The 17,635-nt window shown below is 39.5% G+C and overlaps 3 protein-coding genes across 6 annotated transcripts in view; 1 reads left to right on the forward strand and 2 right to left on the reverse strand.

Annotated features, from left to right (window-relative positions):
• LOC137253291 (tektin-B1) overlaps window positions 1–1,802 on the reverse strand; it is a 31,270-nt gene extending 29,468 nt beyond the window's left edge. Inside the window, exon 1 of one of the 3 annotated variants that reach the window (XM_067789959.1) lies at window positions 1,777–1,802. The gene's annotated coding sequence lies outside the window, so the exon portion shown is untranslated. Of the gene's footprint in view, window positions 1–1,312; window positions 1,733–1,776 lie in introns of those variants that run through there. The other 2 variants (XM_067789953.1, XM_067789956.1) reach the window with 2 other exon arrangements.
• Window positions 599–9,386, forward strand: Uev1A (Ubiquitin-conjugating enzyme variant 1A). The gene is made up of 4 exons (XM_067789962.1): window positions 599–755; window positions 7,270–7,412; window positions 7,631–7,756; window positions 7,832–9,386. Exons 1-4 carry the CDS (start codon window positions 737–739, stop codon window positions 7,970–7,972), a joined length of 429 nt encoding a protein of 142 aa, XP_067646063.1. The 5' UTR covers window positions 599–736; the 3' UTR covers window positions 7,973–9,386.
• A 3,370-nt stretch (window positions 9,387–12,756) lies between these two features.
• Window positions 12,757–16,113, reverse strand: Cyt-c1 (Cytochrome c1). Of its 2 annotated transcripts, none has more exons than XM_067789964.1 (6): window positions 15,953–16,113; window positions 15,458–15,505; window positions 14,800–14,948; window positions 13,690–13,822; window positions 13,335–13,628; window positions 12,757–13,273 (listed from the first exon to the last, which is right to left on the reverse strand). In XM_067789964.1, exons 1-6 carry the CDS (start codon window positions 16,022–16,024, stop codon window positions 13,046–13,048), a joined length of 924 nt encoding a protein of 307 aa, XP_067646065.1. In that variant the 5' UTR covers window positions 16,025–16,113; the 3' UTR covers window positions 12,757–13,045. The 2 variants fall into 2 exon arrangements, with proteins under 2 accessions (XP_067646065.1, XP_067646064.1); XM_067789963.1 differs by lacking the exon at window positions 15,953–16,113 and adding an exon at window positions 15,669–15,825.
• Window positions 16,114–17,635: the final 1,522 nt, after the last annotated feature.

Below are 17,635 nucleotides of genomic sequence, written 5' to 3' on the forward strand. Positions count from 1 at the left end.
GAATTAAATAAATTAATTAAATACAGTCGAAAAATAAACACAAATACCCCACGAAAATGTATAGAAGACATTTATAAACATCTCGCCCAAAAAAAAAGTAGCGACTACCTCTCAGTATACATCGAGTAAATGCCAAAAAAAATTACGAGTGACGGCTCTTATTGTATTTATCCTCTTTTTTATGGCACCATTAATCGATTTCATTGATTTCCATAAGGTAGGTTCGATCAGCTGTTTTATCTGGTTATGGTGATATGGTTTTTAGTCACCATTAATTGGCCCTTTGGCATTATGGTATGGCACCATTAATCGATTACATTGATTTCCATAAGGTAGGTTCGATCAGCTGTTTTATCTGGTTATGGTTTTAAGTCACCATTAATTAGCAATTTAATCAAATTTTACATTAGAAAGCATGGAAACAATTGATTTACACAAAATGTGAACTGCCTAATTTACTTGTGGGTGCAGATAGTTGCCACCTTCGAATTTTTAATGATAGTATGGCAGCACTGCACTTGTTGTTGGTGTCAAGTAAGTGCAAAAAAGCCACTAGACTTGTGAAAAACAACACACCCGGAATTTTAGCAGAGCGAATCTCATAAGTGAGAGCGAATAAGAAAGTCAACTTAAAATTGGTGGGTGGTGCCACTTTGCCCGAAAAAGGTGAACGAGAAGAAAAAATTTTCGTTGAGCAAAAAACATCAAAGAGCGAAGAAGGTGGAACAAAAATACAATGGCGAGCACCGGTGTTGGTAAGGAAAAACTTCGTGAAAAAATTTAAAAATCGCGTATTATTGTGCATTAAAAGTATTTAAAAGTGCTTTGTGCATATAATAAAAGCATTTCATTAAGCAAAAATAAGATCTCCATCGAGTGTTCGTTAAACATGTGACGTGTTGGATGGTTGCAAGCAACTTTTTTTTTTTTTGGCTGGATTTTTGATTTTTCATATATCCACTCGCTGACAGCGATATATGAAGTAAATGAAAGTGAAGCAATTATTTGCAAAATAACCGCTGATTATGGATAAAGTATAATAATCTCGCCAGGATTATAATATCAAAATGTTAAACACATATTTTCTGCAGTAATATATTTGCGTTGACCTACCATCCCCCAGCCGGTCCACTCGTCATAGACAAGATTGGAGCGTGTACAGGCGAAAAAATTAGCATGACTGAGGGGTTAAGAAAAAAATCAAACCAATAATTATGCATTTAATTGGTAGATAAGGAGTAGTCCCCTGGCAACGGCTTAGAACACAATTGCACCGAAATTCAGAATAATAAACCCATCATTAATTTATTACCTTCGTCAGAGCGCCTAAATCCCATGAATTGCTAATTTTCACACCCTTTATTTTTTGCTCTCTTCCCTTCATTCAGCATTTAGTTCCGGTTTGGTGGTCAAAAATTTTACTATCTTTTATTTTTTCTCCACACTATTCTTTGGTTATTTAATTAGATTAAAAATTGAGGTGTTTTCATTTCAATAAAAAATATATGTTCGCCTTCAATGTGCAACACACCCTTTTCTATTCAACCGCTGATAGCTCAGAATCTGGTAGAAAGATTGTAGACACCAATGTGAACCCGTCTGTTTGACAACTCTCCCGTAAATTTTGGACGCGTATTAGCAGTCCGACCCCTGTTCTTAACTTCTGACCGACCCTTTATTAAAACGTTTTGCTTAGATTAACTAATATGTTATTTTATTATCTTTTTTCTCTTATCCCTTTTTAAACGCCACAACGTTACCAACAATATGAATTACCTCTCACTTATCTTATTTTTGCGTATTCCTCCCTTCAAGCAATGATTTTATTCTATTGCTAATGACTCATTGACAATTGATTATCACACCTTGCCGACAAATGCAAGTAGGTAGCTGAATTTTATTGTTTGTGGGTCAAAAGCAAACTTGAAAACTTCCCAATAATTACTGTTTTATATGACTATATTTAATTATTATTAGCATTAAGCTTTGGTGGCTACGGCATTCAATAAGACGTGTGTCTGACTTTAATCTTATAAATGTATGGAGATTTTAAAGGAATATTTTAGGCTTCACTCCGAACCACGAAAGAAGTCAGAGTTACACCTCCAGGTCAAAATTTTTCCAGAGCTATTCGTTCAGCCCCATTAGATTGATTTAATCTTTACTTACGACTATAGTCAGTGAGAAATTGTAGTTTCTATTTGTTTAGGTTCTCCTATGCAATGAATTCTGTGTTGCCTGGACTTTCTAGCTTCCCAGCTACTCATGATCTCCGTTATGTGCTTTGGTAAGCCCACTTAAAAGATTATCTAACTGTTTTACACCTTCATGTTCCCTACTACCAAGACATATATAGATAGAATGTGGTGAGATAACATACTTTTGGCTCATAGGTATCTTACGCTTTGAAGCCGAACACCTGAAGGAAATAGAGAATGGGAGTGTATATACGCATTTTTTAAGCTTCGAAATAGCACCGCATTCGAGAAGGATTGCTACAACAACAACAACAGACGAATATGATCTATTCCCCGATGATGCAGCACCGAGCATATGCTTAATTTGTGCATATGTCATTTGAGTCTGAAATGTGAGCCTAGTCATGTACGATTTCGCTATAAGTTTTACCCTGAGCATTCCTTCGTTAGGATGCACCTTCTGCCTGGTCCTTTAGATAGATAGACAATTGATTGAGCATTTAACTGCGACCATTGGCTGACTTTCCTGATGAACTCTAACAGTTCTCTTGGCTTGAGGGATTTAATTTGGGAAGCGCTGGCCATGGTGAGCCCATAAACTTAGCCCTGCGTTTGAGATTGCGTCACATTCCAGGAGGATCCGCCAGTTCCTGCATTTGGCTGATCAGTCTACAATGTCCTGTAAAAACAGCTGTTAGGATTCTTAGGTTATCTCTTGGGAGGCCTATTATTGCCCTATAGCGAGTTTTGCTATAACCTCCAACAGTAACTTCGACTGTCTCAAACCTGGCATTTTGCGCTAGTGTTCTCGCTTTTCCCCTCTCTTCTACTAATAAATGCCCCCTAATTTTCTGTGTACCTACTGGCAGGGACCTACTGGCACGAACGGCCTAACTATCCCTGAGTATGGCGATGTAACCCCCAGTGTGTTAGTGGGCTTAGAATATGCCCGCGGTAGGTATGCCTGTCGGAAAAGCCGCCTAAAATGCCAAATTGATTCAAGGGGTTGTGTAGCGCAGCCCTCTCAAGGGAGCGGATCTATATCGGGGAAATGCCCATCAACATCGATAACACTCCCTGAAATGTTCCTTTCTAGTTTACTTTCCCGTCTACTTTTACAGGCATACCTGCCGCGGGTTTTTTCTAACCTGACCTGCTGGGGCGGAGGCTGCCTACTTCTTTACCGCTTTTTTGTTACCTCCTGCGAACCCAGCTAAACGAAAGGTATTACTACCTTACCGGCCAGTCAAGGATTATTTGTGGTCCTACGCTTTACAGTGCTGTCTCGCTTCCCAAGGCAGTCGGTTCTATGTACCGGAGCGACTCGGGATTTTTCCCGACCAAGGACTGTCATTTCAGTGTGACCCCATTTAATTTGTATCGTCCCTCCCACAAATTGTCATCCTCCCAGCAGCTCCTTGCAGCAGGACTGCTACATATTCTCTTACTCCGGGAAGGTATCGAACCCAATCCGGGTCCGTCTCCTGACCCCGGTCCTGAGAAATGGTTTTGCTGCATTTGCCAGAAAAGAATCTTTTTAGGACGGTCATACTCTGTTCAGTGTGTCTCGTGCAAGGGATGGTCCTACGCTTTACAGTGCTGTCTCGCTTCCCAAGGCAGTCGGTTCTATGTACCGGAGCGACTCGGGATTTTTCCCGACCAAGGACTGTCATTTCAGTGTGACCCCATTTAATTTGTATCGTCCCTCCCACAAATTGTCATCCTCCCAGCAGCTCCTTGCAGCAGGACTGCTACATATTCTCTTACTCCGGGAAGGTATCGAACCCAATCCGGGTCCGTCTCCTGACCCCGGTCCTGAGAAATGGTTTTGCTGCATTTGCCAGAAAAGAATCTTTTTAGGACGGTCATACTCTGTTCAGTGTGTCTCGTGCAAGGGATGGTTGCATCGGACAGGTTGTTCTGGGCTTGATCCCAAAACCCGATGTCCACGTAACTTTTATAAATCTTTTGTGGCTCCTTGCTGCTCACGCCCAAGGGCGTCCCGTAGTCTACGCCACTGGCAGCCGATGGTAACACTGGCATCCGACCACCTGCCCATACTTATTTCGTTCGAGCGTACCGCCGACTTCATCGTCACCGAAAAACGCACTTTCATAAACTTCAAAAAAGGAAAGTGGGAAGAATATAAATCTGCAACAGACAGCAGCTTTGCTGCCCTCCCTACCCCGACTGATGCCCGCCAAGGGGAGCGTGCCTTCCGTAAGGTCATTGAATCCGCCTCGGCACATTTCATTCCCGCCGGGAGAATTCCCGAAATCCGGCTCCACTTCCCGGCGGAGGCCGCGAGCTTAGCGAGGGAACGCGACCTTATAAGACAGCTTGATCCAGGCGACCCCCAAATAAAGGATGTAAACCAACGCATCAGATTGCTTGTGGACGAACACAAGCGGGCGAAATGGGAAGAGCACCTAAGAGGTTGTAACCTCTCTACCGGTGTAGGTAAACTTTGGTTCACCGTAAAGTCCCTATCGAATCCGACTAAGCACAAAGACAAAGTATCCATCGCCTTTGGCGATAAGGTGCTGTCGGATGCGAAAAAATGCGCGAGCGCTTTCTGCCGACAATATATAATACATCCTACGGTCGACAAAGATAGACGGAGAGCCAATAGACACGCACATAAACACAAATTCAGCGCGTCACCAATCACCATCACCGCTAGAGATGTTGAGGACGCCATTGGTCGCGCTAAACCATCCAAAGCAGTGGGCCCAGACGGCATAGCCATGCCGATGCTTAAAAACCTAGGGAAAGAGGGTTTCAAATATTTAGCGCATGTCTTCAACCTGTCTTTTTCCACCTTTGTCATACCCGAGTAATGGAAAATGGCCAAGGTGGTCCCGCTACTAAAGCCTGGGAAACCAGCTAACGTAGGTGAGTCATATCGTCCGATATCTCTCCTATCGCCAGTGGCAAAGACGCTTGAAGCCATTTTGCTCCCTTATTTCCAAGCACATTTGCAGCTAGCCCCTCATCAGCATGGCTTCAGAAAACTCCATAGCACTACCTCCGCGCTAAATGTCATTGGCACCCAGATAAATTGCGGTTTGAATCAATACCCCCACCATAGAACAGTAATCGTAGCGCTAGACCTATCAAAAGCCTTTGATACGGTCAACCATGGCTCGTTACTGCAAGACCTGGAAGGGTCTACCCTTCCCCATTGCCTTAAAAGGTGGACCGCAAATTATCTGGGTGGCCGGCAGGCATCGGTGCAATTCAGAAACGAAACATCAAAACCAAGAAGAATTAAACAAGGGGTGCCACAGGGTGGTGTCCTATCCCCACTTTTGTTTAATTTCTACATATCTAAGCTACCTTCACCACCGGAAGGTGTCACAATCGTTTCCTACGCCGATGACTGCACAATAATGGCCACAGGCCCAGGCCCAGAGATCGATGAGCTATGCAATAAAATAAACGGCTATCTCCCTGATCTCTCCAGTTTTTTCGCCTCGCGAAACCTGGCATTGTCACCGACTAAATCTTCCGCGACCTTATTTACAACATGGACGCCCCAAATGTCGACCATATTGAACATCCACGTCGATGGCACTACGCTACCGACTGTCCTACACCCCAAAATCTTGGGTGTGACGTTTGATCCGGATCTACATTTTGGTGCACACGCAACCGCAATTGTTCCGAGAATTCAGAGCCGTAATAAAATCCTCAAATCCCTTGCTGGCAGTACCTGGGAAAAAGATAAAGATACGCTCATGACCACATACAAAGCAATTAGCCAGCCGATTACGTGCTACGCGTCACCCATATGGTCGCCAAGCCTAAAAACTACCCACTGGAAGAAACTACAGGCCTGCCAAAATACTGCTCTCAGAATCGCCACGGGCTGTGTTCTTATGTCCCCAGAACACCATCTGCATAATGAGGCGAGAATACTCCCCATCAGGGAGAGAAATGAGATGCTGACCAAACAGTTTCTGTTGAATACCCAGAAACATGGGCATCCCAACAGACATCTGATTGACGAACCAGCACCGCCTAGGGGCCTAAGGAGTCATCTCCGTAAGCATTTTGAGGAAATACGGCACCTGAGAACCCAGCCGTATGAAGCGAAAAAACACAAGCAGGTCCTTGGTGAACTCCATAGACAGGCGTCGGACCTTTATGTCGGGAATTGCCCGGTGAATCCAGTACTTGAAGAAAAATATCCAGAACTCGCGGAAGAGGAACGCATACTCCCCAAGGAAACGCGTGTCACTCTTGCTCAACTTCGTTCTGGATACTGTAACAGGTTAAACTCTTACCTATCCAGAATCAACCCCGACATACAAAATGTATGCCCCGCTTGCAATGTGTCCCCACATGACACCAACCATCTCTTTAATTGTAATGTGGAACCAACGCCTCTAACACCCCTTTCCTTATGGTCCACCCCTGTTGAAACGGCAAGTTTCCTTGGACTCCCGTTAGAGGATATTGATGACAATTTGTGATCGGTCGCGGCTATTAGGTGGGGCGAGCATTGCTACAACAACAACAACAACAACAACAGTGCTGTCTGCAACTAATGATTTCAGCAATTCCTACCCGCAGTTTGGCGTATGCCCACTTTCACTAGGCCTATCTGCTCTCACACGTTCGATTCATACTATATTATTCTAGGGAGTATACTTCGCCTACCACACCGAAGGTCCTCGGTTCAAATCATGGGCAAAGCCTAAATCTGTTCGGAGGTAAATCGCGCTGAGTATTGATTTTTTTTTAGTTGAGTGAATCGTAATATGCAATTAAGAGCTGCAAAGCAATCTGGCTATTGCACTTTAAACCTCACTTGATTTGATGTTTTGGCACTAGATTATGACCTTAATAACGAGGCTCAGATGACCGGTACTATGAGACTGTGGCGTTATTTTGCTCAGCAGGCTACCGACAGGCTATAAACGATATATCGAAAAACTGTTAACACCATAGGAGCTACGTATATTATTACAGATCCGTTCTTACAATGCCCCTGACAATGTTTCCTTCCTCACTCCTGTGGTCCTTGTAATGTTTAATACATACTGACTAGAATATATATTTTCAGTGGTTCCGCGAAATTTTCGCTTGCTGGAAGAATTAGATCAAGGTCAAAAGGGTGTCGGTGATGGAACGATTTCCTGGGGTCTTGAAAATGACGATGACATGACACTTACACACTGGATCGGCATGATAATTGGCCCTCCTAGAGTAAGTACATACCTTCATGGCACATAGAGAGCAACCTTGATATAACGAATTCGAAAGAAATTAATATAAATAATTTGTGTGCTCAGTATACCATTTGTAGAAAGGCGTTAACAGAATTTCTCTTATTTTTTTGAGCTTCGTTAGATCAAATACTCGTTGTGGTCATTCCACATATATTTTTTGCGTATTTTAATATGTTCTGCCTTTTGCTTCTTTAGACTCCTTATGAAAATAGAATGTATTCACTGAAAATTGAATGTGGCGATAGATATCCAGATGAACCGCCCGCAATACGATTTTTAACAAGAATAAATATAAACTGCATTAATCAGAGTAATGGCGTTGTAAGTACAAGAAACTGAAATTCAATAATTACATATGCAACATTTGTTTATTTTGTTTGTATGTTTTATTTCAAGGTTGATCATAGATTAGTGCCCATGTTAGCCAGATGGAACCGGGAATACACTATAAAGTCAATGCTCCAAGAAATACGTAGAATTATGACTTGCAAAGAGAATCTTAAATTGGCGCAACCGCCAGAAGGCAGTGTTTTTTAGTTGATCACCACAATTGTCATTAATGACAATTCAGCAACAGTTGCCGCAACTGCTGTTGCCGTTATCGCTGCTGCTGCTGCTTCTGTTGCACTACATTTGCTGTCATTATCAAAGTTGCCGAAAAACAAATAACGAAATATAAATCTACAACATAAACGTCGTTGTCGTCGTCGTTACAGTTGTAATAAGTCGTCGCCACCACTTGAACGTCTTCTCCACCACGAGAACGTGTTATTATTATTATTATCATTCTCTTAAATTTAATAAACAAGTTGAAATGCAAAACAGAAAAGGAAAACTCAAAGAAATAAAGTAACGAAAATAGTAATAATACTACATAAGTGGAAAAACTTTGAAATAATACATTTCAATAATAATCAGTAGTAACTGATTGAAATGGGAACATGGCATGAACTTTACAACACAAACTAAAAAGTGTAATTTCAGACGTATAGCAAGTTTGATTAGTTTGAAAGAACGTTAAAAATAGTAGTGAAGAAGTATGTATGTACATGCAAAACAAAGTGAAAATATAGTCACTTAAAATTTCATTAACACCATAATTACACAAATTATTAAACACGCCTATAATACACACTCACTCACCTATACATCTTTATACAAAATACACACGCGGCCGATGGTAAAACAAAATGGATGAAACATAATTAAGATATAAAAACGCATTATAAATATTTATTAATTAATGAATTATTAACTTGAACATTAGATACAGCAACAACAAAGAAAAAGAGCGTATTATATTCTATGTATGTTCTGCTAAGTAATAATTTTGCAACGTTTAAGGAACAAAATAAAATTTAATTAAAAATAAAATAAATTAAATAAAGTAGCAAACGATGTGAAACACATGCAGAGCCGCTTTTGTGCGTATGCGCAGATATCCAAAGCTTTTGATCATTGAATTGAAAAGTATCTGCAACAAATCACCATCTTTTAGGGAGCAACCACAAACATAGCAGGCAAATATCTGATAGTGCGGCATTAGCAGCTGTATTTAAATATTTTTTTAAATTTTTTATTTATTTTTTTTTATTTCTAAAATAAGTTTAAAAAATATCTCCAAAATAGATACTTTTCTCTACGTTAATTTTTTGATCTTTTTACTAAAAATTAATTTTGAAATCACAAACTTATTTTTGTTGAGATTTTTCAACTTTATTTGCTTTAATTTGTAACTTTCTTTAACATTGGTTTAAGTTGTGGCAACAAACATTAAATTCAGTCGAATTTTTAACAATTTTCTTAATGAGAAGAAATTCATAACTGATATCTGATAAAATTTCCAAAGTCGGTAATTTGATTAGTTTCCTTAATTAACTATAATAAATAAAAATAAACTTAAATCGTAAATAAATGCATTAAAACCAAAACCTTAAAATAATTGCAAAAAGTTGTGTATTGATATCGTTTTTACAAAATTGAATTAGTTGGCGGAGCTTTTTTATTGAAATTTTTAGGTGATATATTGTTGGCTGGGTGATATTTCACCAAAAACTTTATTTAGGAATGTGAATTATAGAAGTTGGCCATCCCTTGATAGTCCCGTTTTACACAGTAAAATTCTTGAAATCAACTCTTGTGCTTCTGCATTTACTTTAGTAAATTTTTCTTAAAAGCAAGTGTGAAACAAATAATGGCATACAAGCAGGAAGAGATAGCAAGAAAAAATTTAAACGACTTGACGGTACGTATGCTGTTGTACTCTTCCTCTCTCTTCTCACACCCTTCGCCTATGTCGCGGCAGACTTGAATTCAAGAAATGTTTGGTGTTAAAGGGGGCATTAGCGAACTTTTGCTAGTCACTCCATATGTTTCGTAGGCGCAAAATTATTTTCCGGTTTAATATATTGACCAAAATTAATTGCTTTATTAATCAGAAGTGGAATACTTTCAGAAACAAAACATTCAGTAATAGGTTGTCGTCAGGAGTACCCAATGTTTTTTAATTGAGGCCATGTGAAAACTTTTGTTGCATCGCCCGGTGGAAAGTGTTGATATGCAGGACATACAATGAGTTTGCTATAGATTATGTTGAATCATCCATATTATATACTGATCGAAGTTTCCCTCGTGCAGCGTGGTTCTCTCTGGGTTTATATATGTATATGGTAGGTGACATTGTAGAATATAATTGCTCAGTTTAAGGATCGAATAACATGCGTTTATACCGTATACAGTATGGCCGCTTAAGGCCCGAACACATACGATTTTCGATGCAGCAGATGAATAGATAGCATGTGTTTGCATAGGCTATTTATCTCACCCCATACAAACATATGCGTCAAGTCATCAGTCAGCGCACGATGTGGCATCAAAAATCTTGTGTGTCTGGGCTTTTATCTGCGTGAGTAGTGCAACACAATCTAGTCTGAGATCATGGACTGATTAAACTAAAGCTTCACTTCGTAGGCTCCACGATGAGACTTATAGCGAAGCATTTGTTAAGCGTGTGTTTCAGAGCCTCTCACTATTCGTTGTAAGTATGTTGGGGTAAAATCCCCTCGAACATTCTCGGAGCGCTTACAGGTTTGGATTCCAAAACGAGTCCAAGATATCTGAAAAATATGTGCCTCAATATGATCCCGCAATTTGATAATATTATGAGAAATTCAAAAATTTTACGGCCTCATTCTCTATTACAAAGCGAACTTTCGAGGTGAATCGCTAGTGTATTTGCACTGTCTTAAACGATAACATTTAACAATTGCTGTCGCCTTCCTGTTTGACATAAAGTAGAAAACGTAAAGGCCGAACGAAAATGATAGAGAATACCATTGCTAGATGAAATCGTTTGGAGGTGAAATTTTTTCTTGTCACACTTATGCTGCTACAATCACACAAATTTTATAGGCTGTCTTGTTTTGATTTCGAGTTCAAAACACATTGGGAGCATTTTCATATGAAGAAACATTATGATTTTATTCAAATTTAATATTAATGAAAAATTTTCCAAAATAAATTATGAATGTCTGTTCTGAAGTTGGCAAAAAGCGCAAATTTTTCATCATATCGGGATCATATTTCTGAGGCTCATATTTTTCAAATATTTCGGACTCGTATTGGATTCCTAAATTTTGAGCGCACCGAGGGGGAAACAAATTTCGGTAAGTTAAATGATAGGGTCAAAATCATACTAGAATCCAATGGGAACTTGCTTAGCATTTCTTCACCGATTGCACAAAGAAAAGCGAAATGCCACAATTTTCTCAAAAGGACCTGATGCCGTCCAAACAGCAATAGTGCCTAACCCACTTTCCCCACTCGGACCGGATGTGTTCGAGCCGCCAAATATCACCAACAGTATTGCCAAAGTGGTATTTAATTGGTGGAATGTTGCTTATAGCCAGCCGATATTGTGCGAGTGCGCTGTTGTAGCGATAAGGACACTCCCCGAAGGCCTTGAGGAGTGTAATCGATGTTGATGGTCCTTTGCCGGATGCAGATCCGGTAACAAGCACCATTAAGGTACTAGCGCGACCATCTCGGGAACGATTTAGTATGACCACAAGAAAACTTCAAGGCCATTCCGCCCTACCACCCCTATACACGGGAGGGTGAGGTTGATAATTAGGTTGTAGAAGCTATATATTGCGCTGGCAAGCCCTTGAAAGGGTTGTGCTACACAACTCTGAATTAATCTGGTATTTTAGTTGCCTCTTACGATAGGTGGTAGGTACCCGGTGGTGCGAGTGCGCAGTGAGATTTTGCGACGTTCAATGTTGTATAAGCAATAAAAAACTGCAAAGGATTTGGGAAGTGTTATTGATGTTGACAGTCCTTTGACTGGTATAGATCGGGTACGTTCCGTAAACTAGCACCATTGGTGTATTCCCGACCATTTCAAAATTTGATATGACCACGTCGGACCTTCTGGGTCACTCCTTCCGTTAGGAACTCGCGAGTTGCCCGCCGAATATGCGTAACAGGATAGCTTCGTGCTAGTGAGATTGAGAATTGGATTGGAGAAGCCGTGTTGCTATAAGGCTATATATCACGCTAAACAACCTCTTGCATCCCCCAGTTTATCACCTTCCAGTGGAAAAGTTTGTCCGCACCCCTAATTTGTGGTAAACTATATATGCTTTTAATGAAGAGTCTACTGTCTTGGAAAGGGGGTTAAGTTTTAACTAAAGTTGTGAGTTCCAATTTGGTGGACCGATTTTGATCATTTCAGGCGGGCGTTGTTATTATTCTATGAAGAATATTACACCAAAGTTTCTTTCGAATTGCCTTAGTTCCGGATTGTGATGACAGACGTGAGTCCAGGAATAGGCTGCGACACGCCCATTTTTTATAATTCTTAGCCTCCTTTGTTGCCGACTAAGTGTTAGTTTAAATATCAAATTTGTGGGAATTCTTAAAACGGAATTCGCGTTATCAATCGCTAAATTAGAATGATGGAAAATTTTAGGGACTGCTGGTGCATTTCGCGTTATAACTCAGAAATGGTTGAGCCCACAAAATAATACTTGAGGCTGGACTTGTGGAGAATTTTATGGTGTAGAACTTCGTACTGAGCGCAAAACGCTAGAAAGCCACAGGAAGAAGACATTTGCGAAAAACTAAATTTTGCGACCTTTGATCTCGAATATCCCGAGACGCTCACTCGCGATTTCTTGCAACTTTTAGTGCACACTTGCAATGCCATAATGCAAGTAATGCAAGCAATGGCATATGCAAGTTTTCAGTTTCTTTTCTCTAGCTCCGAGATTTAATCTATTTTTACCTAAAATGACTGGACTCATGATAAAAAAGAACAATTATTATCTTTAGCATTATAATTGTAGGTTTATTTGTTTTAATTTTAATTATTATGTTAAGTGTAATCTTTAGTTTAAATTGTACCAATTCTTCTAAGTTCCTTCGGGAGTGCAGATTGTGTACTTTCAATAATTTCTACTCCCCGCAGTGAAGTTTTGCGCTTTCTTCAGCTGATGGCGGTGCTTATTGCGTATTTATGTATTTAATTTTCACATAATTTATCTTCATTTATAGTTGTTAATGCTTCTTTGTTTACTTAACTTTGGAATCACTCACAGGTTCCACCATTTATTTTTCCTTAGGTATAAAAGCGATCTTCCTCGATTTCAATGTAGACCACTTGTGCCTTTTGATATAATAGAAAATTGCAGCCAAAAAGGAAAGAATGCCAACTGTCTTAATTAGCAGCTGCTTACGTTCATCATGCTCTGGCTCTGAAGTCCACTTAAGGAAGGTGGCAACATCTTTAGCTAATTGACTCGTAGTTGGTGGTGTGCCATCAGAATATTCAATTACCTATAAAATACGATACAAATATAAATATATTATAACAGCATTGACTTCAAAATCACCTCACCTCATTGTACAAGACTTGAGCCATGGAAATAGCACCGCCAGTGAAATACGGATTAAAGTATTGACCTTCACGCAAAACCACGCCGGCTGGTGGGTCACAGTAACCAGTTAATAAAGAGAATATATAATCCTCACCACCGTGACGTGCTGATACAATGTAACTCAAATCTGGTGGATATGCACCATTGTTGGCAGCCCGAGCAGCTTCTTCGTTAGGATATGGTGAAGGGAAATAATCAGATAGCTTGCCTGGACGTTCATAGTAGTTGCCATTGTCATCAGGGCCATCTTTCACCTATGCACAAATGAAAGCGTCCAAACATAACATAAAGAAAAATAAGTTTAAAAAGGTTTACCATTATTTCTTCAGCTTCAGCTTTAGCTTCTGCTTCGGTGTGCGAAACACCGATCAAATTACGGTAAGCAATGTAACGCAAAGAATGACAGGCAGAGCATACTTGCTTGTATACTTCGTAGCCACGGCGGATACTGAAAATTTTATATATATATTTAAAAGATTATAATAGTTTCGTCCTCAATAACGGACTAAGTCGACTAATTGAAACTCAATTCTTCTTAGAAACATAATAGCCGAGCGAAGTCGAGTGAAACTCAATTCGTCCTAGAAACATACTAGCCAAGCTTAAAATGCAAACTTACTGTGATAACTTAAGCTAAATTTCGCCATGCAATCCATCTTGAATCTTTTTGTTTTCAGTGGATCGTTTCACCCACTAGATGGCTAAATAAGAGGAGTTTCGTTTCATCATTGCAGAGCTTTGTCATAATTTCTGTAGCAGTTAGATTTCTGCCCAAGTGTAATTTTATGAGCGCGGATACGACGATTCTTCACTCTGTTCTGTCTATTCGATTCCTAGTATAGTTTTCTATACTTTCACGTCTTGTTAATGATTAGTAGACTAAACAAGTTATCTAATGAGTTAACAAGGGAAGTATCGCCTAATCGCCTTTGAAGGGATTTTCTGTTATATTTTTCTACCTTGGCTAGAAAGAAAACTTACACGCTTTACTGCGTTAAATGTTCATTCGCTCGGGAGACACTTTCCTGATCGGGAATAAATGATCATGCCCCATCTTACACTTCACCGAAGTAACACCGTCAACGTCAGGAGAGAAATGAAATTGTATCTTATCGCCGCCGAGGATTTTTCAGAAGCCTTGACGTACTCCAAAGAACCCTATTTGTGAATGAACGACTGCAGTCAAGGCAATATACATTCATGAGCTTTCCAAAGGAGTCACTACTCTGTGGGATGCTGAGCTACCCTCTAGCTAACTTGCTCATGCTTTGAACAGGTATGTTAAGGAAGAATTGCACTAACATATTATTAATCTTTCCTAAGAAATGTATTTACATAACTTTTTGCTTATGTCGACTTAATCTGTTTTTTCTAATTAAAACACGTATGTATGTACGTATATGTATGTATTTGATGCTTTCATACCTCTGATGGTCTAGGGATGATATGAGACCCTTGTGACTCCACGGCATCGCTGGTGGATGAACTTCTGTGCCAGACGCCTGAACAGAACTCTCTAAAGCAAAGAGCAGAGCACCTACACTTCCGGCCACGGCACCAGCCGATGCAATGAGCTATATATTACACATACAGAGAATTTGATTATTATTCAATTAAATTAAATTGAGCTCACAAAAGTAACTGAAAATCTACAGTGTTATTAAATTTAGATGTGATTTTATATTAAAAATTAGTTTAATTTAATTTTCCTTATTTCATTAATTTGTATTTTTTGCCCCAACTTTCAAACGGCTTTCTGTATTCTTTTAAAAAGAGAACTAGCTTGGCAGTGCCTTGCTTCAAAAAACAAAAACTGCCTCCTAGTTATTTAGGTAAGTGACGCTACGCCTTGCCCATTTTTATTTAGTATTCTTCAACTTGGAAGCCTTGTTAGGTGTTCCTAAATTCTTCACCCACTACTAACATTGAGGTTATGTTGAATTTTGCATTATGAAATACTGCAACAATAAACATTTCATAAGTTTACACGTTTAATTAATTCTTTGTCGTCGCACTCCCACTGGCTTTTTTATTATAAAATTACAATGTTTACGGCGCAATGCCAGCAGCATAACATACAAACCTTTTTATGTCCATTCGTCCAGGTTTTAGCGGTCGACAGCTGTTTGGTCTGTAAATGAACGAATTAATGAACAAATCATGAGTTAATTTATAATTTGATGAAGACAAGTATAATTTTATATACAATTGCAGTTTTATTCGATAGAATGAGTGTGGTAATCTACTATATATTTCATAGGCAATACTCAGGTATCAGCACAACATTCATTCACCTTGTTATGTAAGCAACGCAAGAAAAAGTTTCCAACTACAAAATTATTAAATCTGAACCTTTTAAAACACGCAGCAAAAAGCCGTACTTTTACTACGATTTCTGAAGTTTTCATTAAGTTTTGTTAATTATTATTTGCAATCAAGGATTCCATGACAAACTAATTTTTTAACACCTCCCATGCAACTGTGTCACATCAGACATGCAGTTCTCTTGAAGAATTCACTTTTTCCAGTCAATATTTCACTGCAATTTTAATACAATCATTTAAAAGAATATATATACCTGCTGGAGACCAACTACAGCAGTATTTCCTAATAATTTGGAGCCACATAATCTTCCTAAACTCGCCGTCATTGTGGCTATTGGTGGTACAATTCAACTAAGGATGAAAGAAAATTCGAAATTGTTCAAGTGACATACACGCATGCACATACACCACAACGAAATGCACACACACAACCGTACATAAATTACTTTTCATTTGACATTTCGATTTTTTGTAATTTCTTTTATACCAATATTCGGTTTCGAATAAGTCCGCATTCAGAGCATTTATATCGGCCATGAAAAGCTTTTAATCTGCCCTGCACATACCATAAAGAGGGGTTCTAAACCGCCCCAGCTGCTTAGGGGGTTAGAATATACCCGCGGTAGGTATGCCTGTCGTAAGAGGCGACTAAAATACCGGATTCAAGGGGTTTGTGTAGCGCAGCCCTTTCAGGTTGCCAGCGTAATACATAGCTTTTCCAAACTCAATTGTCAACCTCACCTATCCGTAGCAAATCCTGTTTCATTAACAACTGAGGCTCTGGCGACCCCGAACTGCTCATGGATCTAAGGAGTGGGAGGGCGGTATGGCCTAGAGGGTCGCCTGTGGTCATAACAAATCGTTCTCTAACACCAGCACCTGCCTCTCAAATCAATGGAGGTCTCCATCTTCCTCTGCTTTCAAATATGGGTGTTGATAGAGATACATTTTCGCCCATTCGCATTACATGACCTAAAAGCGAAGCATTTGGGCTTTTATTCGTTACACTATCTTCATATTAGTGTAAAGATCATATCATACCGCCCATCTTAAACACCTCCTTTAAAACTTGCCGGTGTCATTACTGACATGACCTTAAATCTTCCGTAGAACTTTTCTTATTAGCACTCCGAGGGTCATTTCATATTCTCTGTGATTTTTGCCCACTCAATCCCAAATAGCGCCTGTTTGCAAGAGTTTTTCTTCGTTTGATCTCTGAGCTGACATTGCTTCTTGGCGTAAACTTGGCAACTTAGCCACGATTATACTCCACTTAGCGCATACAATCTGGCATCATAATCAATAAATGTCAATTTGTATGACAAAATGTCAAAATTAAATGGAAACAAACAAATAGTATCTCAAAATATAAACGTCACTTAGAACTTACATAGAAAATCAAAATTCAACAAACTTCAAGTTAAAGCTATCATCCGGTGGCAAAATCTTGAGCCAGATAAATAATTTTGCATGTAAATGCAACAACACATTTCACGTGTGAAAATTTCACGACATCTGCTTCTCAAGTCTCTCAATGATCCAGAGCATTCCCGTGAGAAGTGGGCGTGAGCCGGAGCTGTAAAACTCACTGAAAGACGGCATAAGTGTTGCTAAGTTTTGAGTAATCAATAATATACAATGTTCATTTAACAGAACTGTAAGTGACAGTTCTCAAGTCAAGTTAAGTCTATGCTTAGAATCAGGGTAATAGTCTAGTTGAGGGGTCGACTGCTAATACGCTACGAAAAATATCGAGAGAGGTGTCAAAAGACGCGTCTTGACATCAGTATTAATAATCCGAAGGCGGAAAATAAAAATATTAACGCGTTCAAAAGATATTAACGAAAAACCGAAAAAAGACCCGCGGGTACCTCCGAAACCGGGGGTCGGATCCATAGTATTTTTGCGCAGAACACCTTTCGGCGTTGGCGGCCTTT

The sequence above is a fragment of the Eurosta solidaginis genome, chromosome 5 (assembly GCF_040869045.1).
Source record: "Eurosta solidaginis isolate ZX-2024a chromosome 5, ASM4086904v1, whole genome shotgun sequence".
Taxonomy (NCBI): Eukaryota; Metazoa; Arthropoda; class Insecta; order Diptera; family Tephritidae; genus Eurosta; species Eurosta solidaginis.